At 31.8% G+C, this 15,905-nt stretch overlaps 1 protein-coding gene across 2 annotated transcripts in view; it reads right to left on the bottom strand.

The window, feature by feature from the left end:
• The window catches only part of SMSr (Sphingomyelin synthase related), a 67,367-nt gene that overhangs the window by 14,525 nt on the left and 36,937 nt on the right, over positions 1-15,905 (bottom strand). For both annotated transcript variants that reach the window (XM_035374988.2, XM_035374989.2), the window contains 3 exons: positions 14,287-14,528; positions 9,129-9,246; positions 5,318-5,468 (listed from right to left, as the gene is read on the bottom strand). In XM_035374988.2, the coding sequence (XP_035230879.1) occupies positions 5,318-5,468; positions 9,129-9,246; positions 14,287-14,528 (511 nt within the window). The remainder of the gene's footprint in view (positions 1-5,317; positions 5,469-9,128; positions 9,247-14,286; positions 14,529-15,905) is intronic.

Here is a 15,905-nt window from a genome sequence, read left to right as displayed (position 1 = left end):
ACACGAAATGAATTCATCACCTTACGCGGATACCTGCGTGCTACACCTTTAGCAAATTATGCCTTTTATACTTATGCCTAATAGACACAATCGCCTCTACCAAGAACTTAACTTAGAGCACCCATCATGTTCATGCACCCAAATCCTCCATTCTCATGTTAACAAAGAAAATATTATGTTTAATTTTATGTGTTATACACAGGGTAAGGCTGCTGCCTAGGAACCTGGTCTGCAACTGCATCGCTTAACTAACAATCAATTATGAAGGTAAATGTAACATTTTGAAGCAATTCTCATTCTTGCAAAAAAAAAAAAAAAAAAAAAAACTTACAGGTATAATGATTATAGATAGCGGTCAATCAGGAAGTTAATGTTTGCTTACAATATTCAATATATATAATTTTTCAGTTTTAAAGCCTGAGTTATGTGAAAATAGAAAGGGTGTCCAAATTTTTTGCTCACCACTTTCCAAATGGTGGATATGCACCCACTTATGCGATGTGTATAGATCTTGCATTTTTATCAGACTTCTCTTCCACAAGGTTTCAAGATGAATTTATCCACATCCAGATGCTTATAGCTCTCTGTCAACCTGTTCTTGCCTGCTAACCTTGAAGGAACTAGTTTTACACAGTTAGCAGTGTAATCACTGAAACATTGTGTAATTCATCATTAGTCTATTGGGAAAAAATTTCTAATACATCTGTAGCACTGCTCTGCTGTTACCATTTGCAGCCCCGCACATTAGATACAAGTCTGTATTCATACAGTCTTTTATTATGGGTAATTGACACTAATTGTATGTTCTGGCAGATGCACAATGCTCACGGGTGGGAAGCCAACTACTCCTCCCCATTACTGTTGGTGGATGTAATTTTAAGCAATTACCTAAACATTGTTATTAGAAAGAAGCATTTGTCAATACTGTTATAAGTAAACAAAAAAATGCTTCCTTTCATGCTTTGTTCCTTATGTTTGTGCCTCAATGCAACAGTTGAGTCCATATGTTTCATATACAAAAAATGTTTGTTTTAATATTCTGTACCAACAATTAAAGCACGTCCCATGAGATCAGAATCACCATATATAAGCTGGTGCTTTATATATAAGCTGGCCAAATGAAGGGCTAAAACTGAATTAATTTTTAGCCAATGATTAGTAAATAAAATTTGATGAACAAAATTATTTATAGCTGAAAATATAACGAACAAATTTATGTACACTAAAATTCTTTATATTTTTAGAATTATATAAAACCTACTCATTATTTAATCTGCAATTTAAAATAAACAAACACTATTTCTTAATTAAATGGTAGTTACTCAACCTCATGAAAGGTGACGCTTAATACTACAGCAGCAAACCTATCATATGAGGAATTTTGAAGTATACTAAATGGTAAACATCCTTACATAATGATATTTTACTAGCATATACAGTACAAATGCCGAAATCCAGACTCATCGGGATTTTGTCGATTCTGGATTTGGGGTTTTTCAGCTATTATAGATCATCAGTTTAAATCTAGTAAGATGGCATGTAGAAATTGTAAAATTAAAAATATGAAATTGTGATTTATGAAATAATGAAGCATTTGTGATTTAAAGGTTATAAAAAAAAAGCTTAATATTTATATACTTTATCAAGCATTTCTTTCAATGTAAGTTGGTTGAAGTTACTTCATTTTTGTGCTAATACTTTCTCTTTATAATTTTTTGTTTAGTTACAAAGTTCCATTGCTCAAGTCCTGTAACTGTTGTGTTGAGAATTTCGACTAACTTGTCAATCGATTTTTTTTTTTTTTTTCCAATAGCCTCTCAGTCACTTTCTTTACTATCGGTAGCTGCAGTTTCTTAATCTAGAACAATACTACAGATTTCACCATCCATTAACTAATTCATGATTGGGACATTGTCATCACATTGAAAAATTTCTTTTATATCATCTTCATTTATTATTGCTTCTCTACATTTCTTTACAAAATCCATTAATTGGAGAATTTCACCTTTGGTTTGCAAAATCTAAAAACTTCAAATCTGTGGCTATCATCTACATTATCCTCACCATGAAATATGGTAGTTGGCCATAAATTATGCCAAGTTTTTTTAAAGTATCTGGAGACACATCCTCCCACGATCTTGTGATGCTCCACACATCAGATTTTATGTTAAAATATTTTTTAAATTCTTGAATAATCTTGTCATTATTCAAAACATTTAACATGGATTTTAAAAACAATTCATATTTTCATTTCAGCACGTGCACTATTCCAATATCTATAGGCTGAATGATGGATGTACAATTTGGAGGAAAGAATAATATGGATACATTATCTTTCACTAAAAGTTTAAGTGAAGTATGAGCTGAACAGTTGTCTACAATCAGGACAATTTTTGCATCATCAGGTAAACCAACCAAATACAAATGTTGCTGAGCCTCAGGTGTGAAATGATTTTGAAACCAATCACACATTAACACTTTTGTTATCCATGCTCTTTTATTTGCATGATATACACCGACTACCAATAAGTATTTGGACACCTATGCAAATGATGAAATCTGCAGTTCTAAGGTACATCACGGACTCCGCCGGTATATATCATGTAGGAAACAGCATCGGCTTTAGTTGCATGCAAGATGCCTCGCAGTTCGGAGCTCTCTGATTTCGAGAAAGGTATAATTATCTGGTATCACAAATGTGGCCGATCCTTAAGGGACATATCTAGTGATCTGAAGTACCCAAAATCAACAGTGGCCTATGTGATTAAGAAGTGGAAGGTGAGTAGTGATTGTCGGAATGTGCCCCGAGTCAGCAGACCAACGAAACTGGGAGATAGAGACCGACGAGTGCTGTCCAGAGAAATTTGGAAGAACCGCACCCAACCGATGACCCTCATCCGCGAGAAGTTTCAACAGGCATCCGGGAGTATTATTTCAATGAATACCATCCGTAAGGAAGCACATCTGCTTGGTTTTCATGGTCATGCTGCTGCCTATAAGCCTTTGATCACAAAGTCCAACCGCGCTGCTCCATTAATGTGATGCAAAGCACATCGAAATTGGACCGTAGATATATGGAAACAGGTTCTTTGGAGTGACGAATAAAGGTTCACCCTTTACCGTTCGGATGGCAGGGTCTGAGTCTGGCGTTTACCCGGAGAACGTCTCCTGTCAGAATGCATTGTGCCAACAGTCAAGTTTGGTGGAGGTGGAATTATAGTCTGGGGGTGTTTCTCCTGGTGTGGGCTGGGACCCTTGGTCTCCCTTCATGGTAAGTTCAACTTCGATGCCTACTGCACTATTTTGGATGACAATGTGCTTCCTACATTGTGGCAGTTTTACGGGTTGGACCCTTGTTACTTTCAGGACGACAATGCCAGTTGTCATGTTTCGACATTAACCAAGGCTTGGTATGGTGCCAATGGAGTTCATCGAATGAACTGGCCTGCCCAGAGTCCAGACCTGAACCCTATCGAGAAAACCTCTGGGACGAATTGCATTTCCGAATTCAGGGGTGCACTACCCGTGCAAAATCGGTGAAGAAACTTCTATGTCTTTTCCAAGCCGAGTGGAAGAAAATACCCCTAGCTGTCATACAAAGACTTGTGGAAAGTATGCTCCGGAGGTTCCACACTGTAATTACCTCTCATGGAGGCTCTACCAACTATTGATTTTGAATAAAGTTAGTTTTTCTTTTCTATCACAGGTGTCCAAATACTTATTGGTAGTCAGTGTATAACAGGGAAAATCTTTACTCTTTTAAATACTCAAGGTTGTGTATTTTTTCCCATCATGAAAAGTTTACACTAATGCATTCCTGAAACAATTTCATATGATGAAATTGTTAGTCTCGCTTTGGAATCTTTGACACTTGGAGCCTTTTCTGTAGAGGTTGCAAAAGTATTTCACAGTTCATATTGCCAGAAAAGACCAATTACTAAATTTTGCTACCAAGCGCCTCCCTAAGTTCTAAATTCTTCCTGCTCCTAAATTTTGGGTCCCAGTGCTTTCCCTAAATTCTAAAAATTTTGTCATTCCTTAATTTTGTTGCTTGGTGCTTCTCTAAATTACAAAATTTTTTGTCTTCCCTAAATTCTGCCGCCCGATGCAGCTATACAAGCTCTGATGCTGGTACTGGGTTCATGTGAATAGCAAATCAGTTATTTTTAATTCAAATAGCACTAAACGAAATCTTTTGGCCTATGAATATCATCAACAAAATCTATTTTGAAATTATTATTGGAAAGAACTTTTGTTAAATTTTTCTTCGCCAACATTTCTTAGTGCATTTAACTTAAATCTGTAAACATTGCCAAGTGTAATGTCAACATAAAAGGTTACCATACTCTTTGTCATTCAATTACTAATATAAAAAATTGTTTAGGCATTGCTGCATGAGTCACTACTCAAGTTGCCATGTGTTGATAAGCATGCAGTGATGAAAGCAAAATATAATAAATAATGATTTGCCAGGTTAGCATCAGGGATATAAAATATTAGTATGTGTAAAATCAATGATGTCTCTATATAGAATGCTTTGGTTTCAGATGTATGCCAAGCAGATACACAGCTACAGAGCCAAATTATTGATCACAAAAATTTATGCCAAAATTTATTGTTTCTTCAGTAATGAGGTATTTTATTTAGTGCTGAAGTGAAATTAAGAATTGGGACTCTACACATGTTAATAAAACATGGGGAGCAGGAATCAAATGCACATAAGTAAAGCATACAAAAAAAAAAAAAAAAAAAAAGGGTTGTTGGTGATTTTGAGGTCTGAATATTAGACATCTGGATCTCAGACTTTGTACTGTATTACTAAATTACTAATACAGAATAAAGACAAAATTCAAGATTAGATTTAGCAGCTTATTTTAAATATACCATCTTAATAGGCTGATTTTTTTATAGTTTAAGCACCAGTTTTTTTTAAACAAGCAGGAAATAATATATTACTATTAATTTAAAAATATAAAAAGACATATGAATTTCAAAAGAAATATATGTTTTCCATCTTCAATAATTCTGCTTAGACCTGAATTTGTTATTAATAAATGTTATTCTCATCAAAATGTAATCAGCCGTACAGTACTGCACATTTTAGTTTATAAAAGTATAAAACACACTGAGCATATTTATTTTTAATTGATAAATATCTTTCTTTAATTTACACAAAATTAGATATTTAATGCTTTTATAGTCTTAAAACCACTACAAAATTATTTTACTCATAAAACTCATAATGATGTAGAACTACATTATTTTCATTCCTAATTCATAATTAATACACAGGGGGGGAATTCTAATGAGAACTTACATTCTGTAATGAAAAAGTTAAGTAATGTGAGAGCAACCGTATGGCCACTAAACATATAATCTCCACATGTTCTAACACCTTGAATTGACATTCCACCTCCAAGCCAAATCAAAAAAGCTGTACGAATTTTATCTCGCCATTCACCATATGACTAGAAAAGTAAAATTGTATAAATTTTATATATTATCATGCATTTAATATTTCTGATATGATATTAATTAATTTAATTTTCTAAACTGATTTCTACACATCCAAACAATATGTACAATATGATGCAAATTCAGCAACTATAGCGTATTGCTATTTCTACATTACAGATACTATCACTAGATCATTTAAGATTTGATTTAGAATTTAAATAATACATTTCAAATTAAAAGAGTAATTTTCAAATATTAAAAGTAATCTAAAAACCTAATCAGAGACACTAGTATGCTCATATTAGTAACACACCTTCAGATTTGAATATTCTAAGTGAGAATACAAAGTGACATAAAACTCAGAATAAAAGTAATAATTAATAATAACAAAAAAATATATATATACACTATTCTTCTTCTAAACATCTCTCACAATTCAGTCTACTTTTTAAAACATGCAGAGGAAGCATTTTATGGAAGCTGCTTCAGGTGAATTTTGCAGAGAAAGAGGTTTAGCACTATTAACAAACAAAATGATTTTGCAATATGGCAGATACTGAATGGTTAAGTCTACTATCGAATTCTTTTAAGAAATTCAACTATCTACAGTCAAAGACTATGTTCAACCAACCGTTATTAAACTTTCCAGTAGTTTTGGGTCTTTCTTGCATTGTTAGAGCTGTCATTGTTATTTCAAGCTGCATTTCTTGTCAGCATTTACATTTAGAAACAACTGTTCTCTGATTATCAAAAAAATTCTAGTCATAATAAATACCAGAATTTCTGATATTTATTATGACTAAAAGTAAAAATATAACTTTTTTATTATATCAGGATGGAAAATAAATTCATGATATTTGCTGGGAGTATTAACAAAAAAAAAAAAAAAAAAAAAGTACACAAATGATGACTAATCAAGATGGCTTTATTAATTTGAGTGAAACTCAAACTAAAATTTTAAAACAAATTATTGTAAAAAGGATGTCTGAAAAAAAATGTATGTTTTTTTATCTTTATTTACTTTCATATAAGATAAAAAAATATTTGATATATATTTCTTGGTAAAAATTCAAAAACAAATTAATTACTTTTATGTGCTTTTTTGAATTCACCTTTATCTATTCTACTTTTCCTAGTCCAGTTTAAATTTAATGACTTTTATCTTGACTTTTTATCCACAAATTCTGAAATATTTCACATATAAAGTATTGTTTATTTTTATTTTTTTTTTTATTTTTTATTTATTTTTTTTTTTAAAGGAGGAAAGCCAGTGCATTTTCAAAACTTTACACGGGGATCGATTCAAATGTTTTATTAGCAATTATTATTATCTTCAAGAAAACCGAAAAGTCACCCATTTATCCAAGCATGATACTGGTAAATTCTGGCTAACAAATTTTCTCACACCAAATAAGAAAGCCATCTAGAACACACATGATAATGAAGTAAGTTGTCACACAAAATGTGAAGTAAAATTTCAGTATTTTCAAAATATTAACTGATGTCACTATGCTTCACATATAAATTTGAATACTGCCACAATGCACTAGAAGGAATTGAAAGTTTGGTTTGCTACAATTTTCAATGCAGAACACTTTACATTTATCGTTCTTTCAACAAATTAATTTTTGGCACAGAATTATACATAAAGTGCTTTAAAGGAAAAGAGTATGCTGTGAGCCGAACAACCGGCCCTTTCAACTTCTAAACTGAGTCTTAACTTGAATAAGAGAATGGTGTCTGTATGAAAAAAAAAAAAAAAAAAAAAAAACTAAATTCTTCAGAGAGATACTATCAGCAAATGAACCACTGAAACAAAGCTGAATAAGAAAAGATACCCCCAATGTTCAGTAGGCAGCACATCTTACTGCATCATGACAATGTCAAAGCACATGCTGTTTCGGTAACTCATCAGAAAATTGCAGAGCTACTTTCACCATACGCCCCAGACCCAGCACCCTCTGATTATGTCTTGTTCCTCTCCTTACAAAAATTTTAATGGGAAAAAATTCAAAACTGAAGCAGATGTCAGCCAAGCACTGTTTGAGTCCTTTGCCTCTAAGAACAAGACAATTTTCAGTGATGGTATCAAAAAGTTTTCATAATGCTGGCAAGAGGTTATACATAACAACAGAAACTATATTATAAATAAATATCATTTCATATATTAAATGACATTTAATGTATGAAAAATGTATTATTTTCATTCACTTCCCAAATGGACAGAATTTTCTGGTAGACCTAATGGTTTATTTTTTATATTTGGGGGTTCATTATAACCTAGGTTCTAGTGGGATTTGAGAGCATTCACTTTATTGAATAATTTAAAACACTTTCTGCTGTTTGCTGCTGCAATTTGCTGATGGGTATTAAATGAATAATATTTCATTACTCAATTAGAATTTGCAAAAGTTTTAATCCATGAAGATAAAACATCACAGAATGTTCTACATTATATGATTCAATGTTTGTTTATTGCAATATAATTCATTCTGCAACATATACTGAATAATCAAAGTTCACAGGAACTAAGAAATTTTTTTAATATCAGCTTTAATTATTTTCTTCAATTCTAAAACTGCCAGTTCTTTTAAAAATTGAACAAACCATAAATATATTACATAATTTTTGAAAGTTTTAGGAAACGTCGTCTCACTACTCTACTGATAATATTCAGCACAAATGCCAGCTTATGTTTATAAGTATTTACCCTAACATTTACACTTGCAAGTGTATAGAAATGTTAACACTTTACCGACCGGCCGTCGATTAATCGACGTTTTGTTCTCAGCGCATACCGACCAGCCGTAAACGTGTTGACGTAAACGACCAGACGAACGACTAGCCGTAAACGACCAGACGAAACGTGTTGTAATATTCTTCATCAATTGTACACTTTTTAACTCCTTTAAAGTATATACAACTCTGAACGGACTGAAGATTACATATAAAAATTTTCTGCACAAAGCGGCACTTTCATTGATAGAAGACTGCGAAACTGAAGAACAAGGTAAGGATCTACCTAATTCCGAACCCACAAGAACCACATCCCGATTTGATCATCCCGGAAGACTGGAAAACTTTGGAAAGCATAAACTAGTAAATATAGTGACCAGCGGTCAATGTAAAAAACCTCTACGAAAATGCAGAGTTTGTGCAAGTAAAAAAAAAAAAAAAAAAAACTAAGCAGAACAGGTTTTGCTTGTAAATACTGCAATATCCCACTACACAAAGGTGGCTGTTTCGAGCACTATCATAGTTTAAAAAAATATTAAACAACTTCTTTTTTCAACAAATATTGTTATATGGATTATGGTATATTTTATGTAAATAATAAACTGAAAACGATTGTAATACATAAAATAAATATTGTTTAATAGTTAAAATAAATCTGATTAAAGTAAAAGATTTTATTAAATTTTGTTACCCTACAATAACATGAAGCATACAATTTTACCAGCGTTTAAGAAAAGTGCATATATTCCTGCGCGTCAGTCTAGGCCGAAACCGAGCCGGTGTCTCGGACGATCTGCGGCTGAGCGGGCGGTGAAAAGGCATAGTACGTTCGAACTGCTACCAGTCGGTAAAGTGTTAACTAATGTTCCTGAAAATGCATTTTCTTACACATTACAAATACAGCAATACAATTTATTTAAAGTATATCAACTTACCCTAGCTTTACATTCTAAATGCTTTCCTGGAACAGACAATGATGTAATTATCATTGTAATGCAACGAAGTAGGAAGACTGATCCAAAAAGTGAAAACATCCTTCGAAGGAGAATGAACCTGAAAAGAAAAGATGGATTACATTTCTGTTGTGCTCTGTATGTGTTCACTTGCAGTTGTTCTGAATGATAAAGATTATTATTCTGGTGCTCATTATATTTGATAGTGTAATATGTGCAGGAAGGAATGAACACTTTTTTTCATAAAATATTATGGGTAATCATACAATTTCAAAATATTAATTTTTATAAATGAAATGCAGTATAATAAGAACTTAAAATTATGGACTTCCATGATATCAACACTAGAATGCCTAATTAATGAGGTATATAACTTCCACTTTCTGTTGCTTGATATGCAATTCAAGTTATATTTCAAGTACAAGTAATGTACAACAAATCATGGCACATTTGCCATGCATGTAACTATTTTGGCCAAATATTATTCTCTTACATATAAGATTGTAAGTTTTAACTAAATATATATAGGAAAAACATTGTGTGTGGATATACACTTCTGAAGAATGAATGCATCGATTTTGGTTTAAAAAAGGACTGAATTTATAAATACAACACAACAGCATTTGATACATCATGTCATGTACAAAATGGAGAAGAAAGAATACATGATTTACATTAATACACAGTCTTTGAATTTTTATTACTGAATTCATAAAGAAAATCAAGATTTGATTATTACTGTTTACCTTATATATTACTTCCCTCACTATACATTTAATAATATATTATATCTAATAGTATATTTATACAGCTTCTGATGGCCCTCAGTGAAGTCATGTTTGCCATTTTCTTTAATTCTCTCATACAGGCTTCCTGAAAATGCTTCTAAATTCACGGCCTTTAAGAAGAAGTTTCCTCCATTAAATAAAGAAATATGCAGGTGTGAGATCTGAAAAGTAGGGGACTTATTCAGAACAATAATAAATTTTTGCAAGCTTTTATTTAGCTCACTCAGGGTGTTTGTCACCAGTCAAATGCTTGTCATAAATTTTTAAACTATTTCCCAATAAATTCAGCTCAAATTTTGTATACACAATTGTATAGATGACAACATAGTATGGTGAAGCAAGTTTTTCAAAATTTAGTTTATAAAATTTAAAATTTAATGTTGAAGCAATTTTTGTCGTCTTTATTTAATGAACAAACTAAAATTTGTAGAATTTTATTGTTAGCACCATCCGACAGAGTGGAAACAAAATCTTTTAAAATCTATATGAAATTTTTAACAATTTTAATTTATGAAAATTGTTTAAATTTACAACATGCATTATCTAAAAATGTACTGGTTTCATGTAAGTTTTGAAATTTTCACAGATTTCAGAAAACAAACTCTTCACTCTTTAAAAAAAAAAAAAAAAAAAAACAAGAATGTTAAAAAAATATTTATTGGGCAATTTTCAACATCAAATATATATATATATATACTATACGTCATGAAGCAAAAGAGGAAGTATTGTTTATTCTTGGGATCACTTAGAAATATAGTTTCAAGATTATCATGTCATTATGTCGCATTATTTTACTTGCTTCTATATAGATTTTTCTTAAATTTATTTTATTTACTTATTCATTAATATCATTCTTCTCGTGGAAAAGAATTACTTGCAAAGAAATTAAACTTTTTAGAAGTCTTCTGCCATTTTACAACAGTTCTCTTCCCCTCCTCCCCCCACTTTTTCATCTGTAGATTTGCTTTTATAAATCATTTCATTTTATAAAGCTCAAAACAAACATTTCAAATATTTTGCAGTGAAGTCTGCTGCATAATTTGTTTTTTGATTTCACATATTTAAATATGTTTTTCTTATTTTAAATGTTGATTTTTCTTAATTTTACTGTGGCCTTTAATCTATTCATTAAAAAGCTTTAAAATTCTAACATCCAAAAAAGTATTTGTTATAAAGATTTGAAATTTTCAGAGGTTAAAAAACAAACCCTTCACTTTCTTTTAAAAAGAACAATGATTAAAAAGAGTATCAGTTAGCTGACTTTCTTCTAGAATTTATTTTAAAACTAGCCATCTTTTTATAAGCTTTTCTTTAACTTGCGTGTGGTATTTTTCACTATGGTAAACAGTTTGTCATTAAACCTTTATCTAATAAGCTGTGGAGCTTAAATTTTGCGTACATTGTTAATGATGGCACAAAATGATGAAGTGATTTTTTAAAAATTTTATTTATAATTTTTTTAATTTAATGCTGAAATGATATTTTGATCATACTTTAGTTCAAAGAATAAACTAAGACTCTAGCAATTTTACTGTTTGCACCACTGGATACAGCATGGGGGGGAAATCTTTAAATAAAATCTCTGTGAGATTTTTAGCACAGTTTGCGATTCTTTAGCAAAATTGCTGGATTTTTTCAATCATTTGTTGTAACAGAATGACTGAAGTAAAATAGTGATTATTCACTGTTGAAAAATTACTTTTCAAATCAGTAATTTGACTGATAATACATCACTGAGACTAAACAGATGGAATTTATTTATTTATTTATTTATTTTTTTAGTTTTTATAAAATAAGCTTTTATTTAAAACTTGTAAAATAAACATTGAACTAAAAGAAGAAAAATAAGGTACTGTTCTGTTATCGGGACCAGATTCAGAAATGTATGAATGTGTGGTTGTATGTCATGCTCATATATGTATATATTTATACATACACATACACTTATACTTACATACATACATGCATACATGAACACATACATGCATGCATACATACATTTCTGAAACTGGTCCTGAGAACAGAACATTACAAAAAATAATTTATCATATAGTTTAATGGAGTTTTTCATGAAATTATGGGGATACTCAGACTTTCCCCTGTATTTTTACCTTTCTAGCACAGCTCATCTCTCTTAATTTTCATGATACATTACACAGAGACAAATACAACAATTTCACACATATAATTGCACTAAAATCAGCTATGTACAAAATTCATAACAATATTTAATCTAGCAATAGAAATTTAATTATATTTAATCATTACTTCCCTCTGGCAGCTTCAATGGGGATTGGTTTAAAATTTTTGTAGGTGTAAGGGAAAATATATACATATAATATGTAAGAAAAATAAAGAATATGCAAAGGATTAAATTAGCAGCATAAATTAATTTCCCTTCTCTAAATATGTAATATAAAACATATGAAAGCAAACTTCTAAATTTAATTCACTATAACATCTTTTATTTTTTTATTTCATTTGGGAACTTCATCTATCTGTCCTAAAAACAGTGCTGTAAGTCTAAACTGCATCATTAAAATTAATCATGCGATCCTACGTAACCCTTAATGCAGATGCCTCTTGACCAATCACCGAATTGTACACCAAAACTTAAAACTGAAACTTTTGACTCCCTCCCTTCTTTCTATGAACTGATGCATCACTTTTGCTTGTGCTTTCCTCTTCGCCAGATGCTGTATTGTAATCATGTATGTAATGAAATTGTGGTTCGATGACATGACATGAATGATTTGATTGAGAATGTGGCACAAACTTGCATTAAAATCTTTGGTAAGACAGGACTTTTTCCATGATTCACTGTGAATATAGCTTAACAAACCCATGTAGATTTCTTCATTACTAGAACTTGCCGAAGAATGTAATGACAGAACAATTTTGGAAGCACTGAAATAAGAACACTGAGATGTAAATGTGCAAAAATACTGATTGCGTAGATACTTGATGCTTAGAGCGTCCATACATTTTGAAGAATAAGCAGTTGAGCCGGATTAAATTCCTTTTTTATTTAAATTCTCATTTGTGGCCACAATTCACTTGGCACTCTACTCGTGCCTATTAAAGAACACTTACAATTTTTGATATTATTGCACTGAAGCAAATACAGCAGCTCATACATGTCAGAAAAATAAAGAATATGCAAAAGATTAAATTAGCAGTGTAAATAAATTTCCCTTCCTTTATTCTAAAAATAGCAACATCTATTTGCACTGTGTCATTTTGAAAAAAAATCTATGTCATATGACTCTTACATAATTCTGGTGATATAAATTGAACTAAAACTCAAGCAGCCAATAATAATTTTACGGCAATATTAACTATCCAATCAAAATGCTTTCAGGACCAAAACTCAGTTTAACTTAAGATTTCATCCTGAACATTACGCACTTGCTTTCAACGCTTTGGCCTAGCTAGGTTGCTGTCTGTCTGCTGCTGCATTCTTGCTACAAAGTTATCAAAAATGTAAGTCTTTTGGAACAGGCACATTTAATGTGCCAACTTGCATGTAGCCCCAACATGTTGCTGAAAATAAAACTGAAGATTTAATCTGCCTTCGCCTCCAATTTCCTAGTCATTATGGATCAACACTTCTACGCCATCCAAATTCCTGCTCTTGGTCATTGCTTCTGAATTTGAATATATTACATATATATTAAATTACATTTACATTTAAAATTTCATAGAAACAATATCCATAAAATACAATACTTAATTTTGTGTAGCAAAGTGTTCAGCACGGATATAAAAAGTAAAATATTTTACCTAGCTTAACATGTTTTCTTAAAGTACAAGGAAAAATTGTAAACCTATTTTCAACAACAAAATAAAGAAAATAACAAAATGCATGCAAATAACAATTAATTTTAATTTTAATTTTAATTTCCCCTCCCCCATGAAAGTCTTTACACTTTGATGGCTAGACTGCATAGTTAAGTAAGCAATAAAGTTACATTTTAATTGAAATAAATAATTATTTATTTAAATTAACTGTATTATTACTGCTAACAACATGCATTGTATTATGTACAATTTCTGCATTTTAATTTGATGAAATTTTAAAATTAATCAGCAAAAAATTATTTGTAAATTTATCATTAAGGCATGAACAGGAGTTTAATTAAGGCATGTTTTGAGTACTTTCAGAAAAAAATTAATACATTTACAAAATTGTCAAATATGTACTTCAAGTAAATTAAAAGCTATAGAGTCTATGGTACTAAAGCTACACTGAGACTAATAAATTCAAAAATAGTACACTTACTTAAATTAATACAGTATACAGTTTTTTAAACAAATTATTTTCAAATTAAATTAGAAATAATTTATTATACCTGTGCTTATGAAAAAATAAAATAGCCATCCATATTAGGAAAAGAATAATTCCTGTAAGTTCACACATGCTAAAAGCCCAAGGCATATATGGAATGTTGTCTAAGAATATATCTGGGAGAGGAGGGTAAGTCTGCATATCAGGCACACGATCATGTACAATGACCATCACAATAGCAGTGATCCAAGTTACAGTGAAGAAATATATCATGCCAACAGCTGTTTTCCAAACTTCAGGTTTAAGCTGAAATGTATTTTAACTATGTTTTGTAAAAGAAATTATACATAGTCATTCACAATAGCAAAGAAATTTTGGAATAAAATACTGCTATATAATTATACAAGTATTAAAAGATAATAATTAAATATATTCTCTTTTTCATTACTTTTATTTTCTAGGGAGGGAAGAGGTGACGTACTATTTGACAAGTGCAGAAGCAATATTAATTACACTGGCCATTAAAACTGCAACACCAGGAAGGAATGATCTGATGAATGTCAAAAATCACATGAAAGGAAGAACAGGTTGAGATAAGCAAATGATTAATATTTCAGCGTATTTAGACAACACAGGAGGGAGAAATGACATCTGAAGCACTGCATAAAAGAAAAGTTGTAGAGTGGATTTCACATTCGAAAAACACTTTATAAGGTCAGAATTTGCTCAGAATATCGTATCATGCCTCGAATAAAAAGAAATGCTTATCAGCAAGTGTCAGAATTCGATAGAGGCAAGATCGTTGTTTATTGAAAGTAAGGATTATTATTCCGTGATAATCAGTGCCTGTTACACTGGTCAATTTCAAACCACTGTCTTGCGAATATAAAATCAATGGGTTGCTGAAGATCATACTGAACAGCATGCAGGGTCTCAATGCCCTACCATGACTATCACCTGAGAGGCAGACATATTGTGAGGTCAGCCCTGGAAAACCATATAACCACATCACAAACCAGTCAGGAAATGGGCAAGTTTGCAGCACAGCCAGTATCCACTCATACAGTGTGTTGACATTTGTAGCAAAGTGGACAATCAGCACACCGACCATTCCTTTGGCTTTCTCTGACAACGTAGCATAGAGAGAGACAGCAACTCTGGTGTGCTGAATGACAAAGCTAGATACAGGAGTGGCAGAAAGTCATCATTTTAGACAAATCCCAGTTCTGCATGCAGTATTTTGATGACCATATATGTGTCTGGAGGCTTCGAGAAGACCGCACGTCACCTGTTTGCAATCAATATCAGCATACGGGCCTTGCACCTGGTGTGTTGGTTTGGACAGACATTACGTACACAACATGCACATCTCTAGTTCGAACTGATCGTAATTTGAATGCATTTTTGAGTACATTTCTAACATCTTACATCCAAGGGTTGTACTCTAATTTTGAGGCCTGCCAAACGCCATCTCAGAACAAGATAATGCAAGACATGTTGCACTCCGTGTTCTGACCTTCCTTGATACACAGGGTCAGTTTGAACATCTAGCAAGCACCACCGGTTGCTGCTCTGGCCTGCACAGTCTCCAGATATGTCACCCAATGAAAACATCCGGTTACGGGTTGCTGAGAGACTAGCCCGCCACTCCTCTCCAGCTAATACGGTTGATGAAGTAAGACA

This window comes from Stegodyphus dumicola, chromosome 1 (assembly GCF_044657685.1).
Source record: "Stegodyphus dumicola isolate Sdum_Otavi_A_Nest chromosome 1, ASM4465768v1".
In the NCBI taxonomy this organism is placed as follows: Eukaryota; Metazoa; Arthropoda; class Arachnida; order Araneae; family Eresidae; genus Stegodyphus; species Stegodyphus dumicola.
The sequence above is the reverse complement of the archived record's forward strand: the minus strand, read 5'-3'. Positions and strand labels throughout refer to the sequence as shown.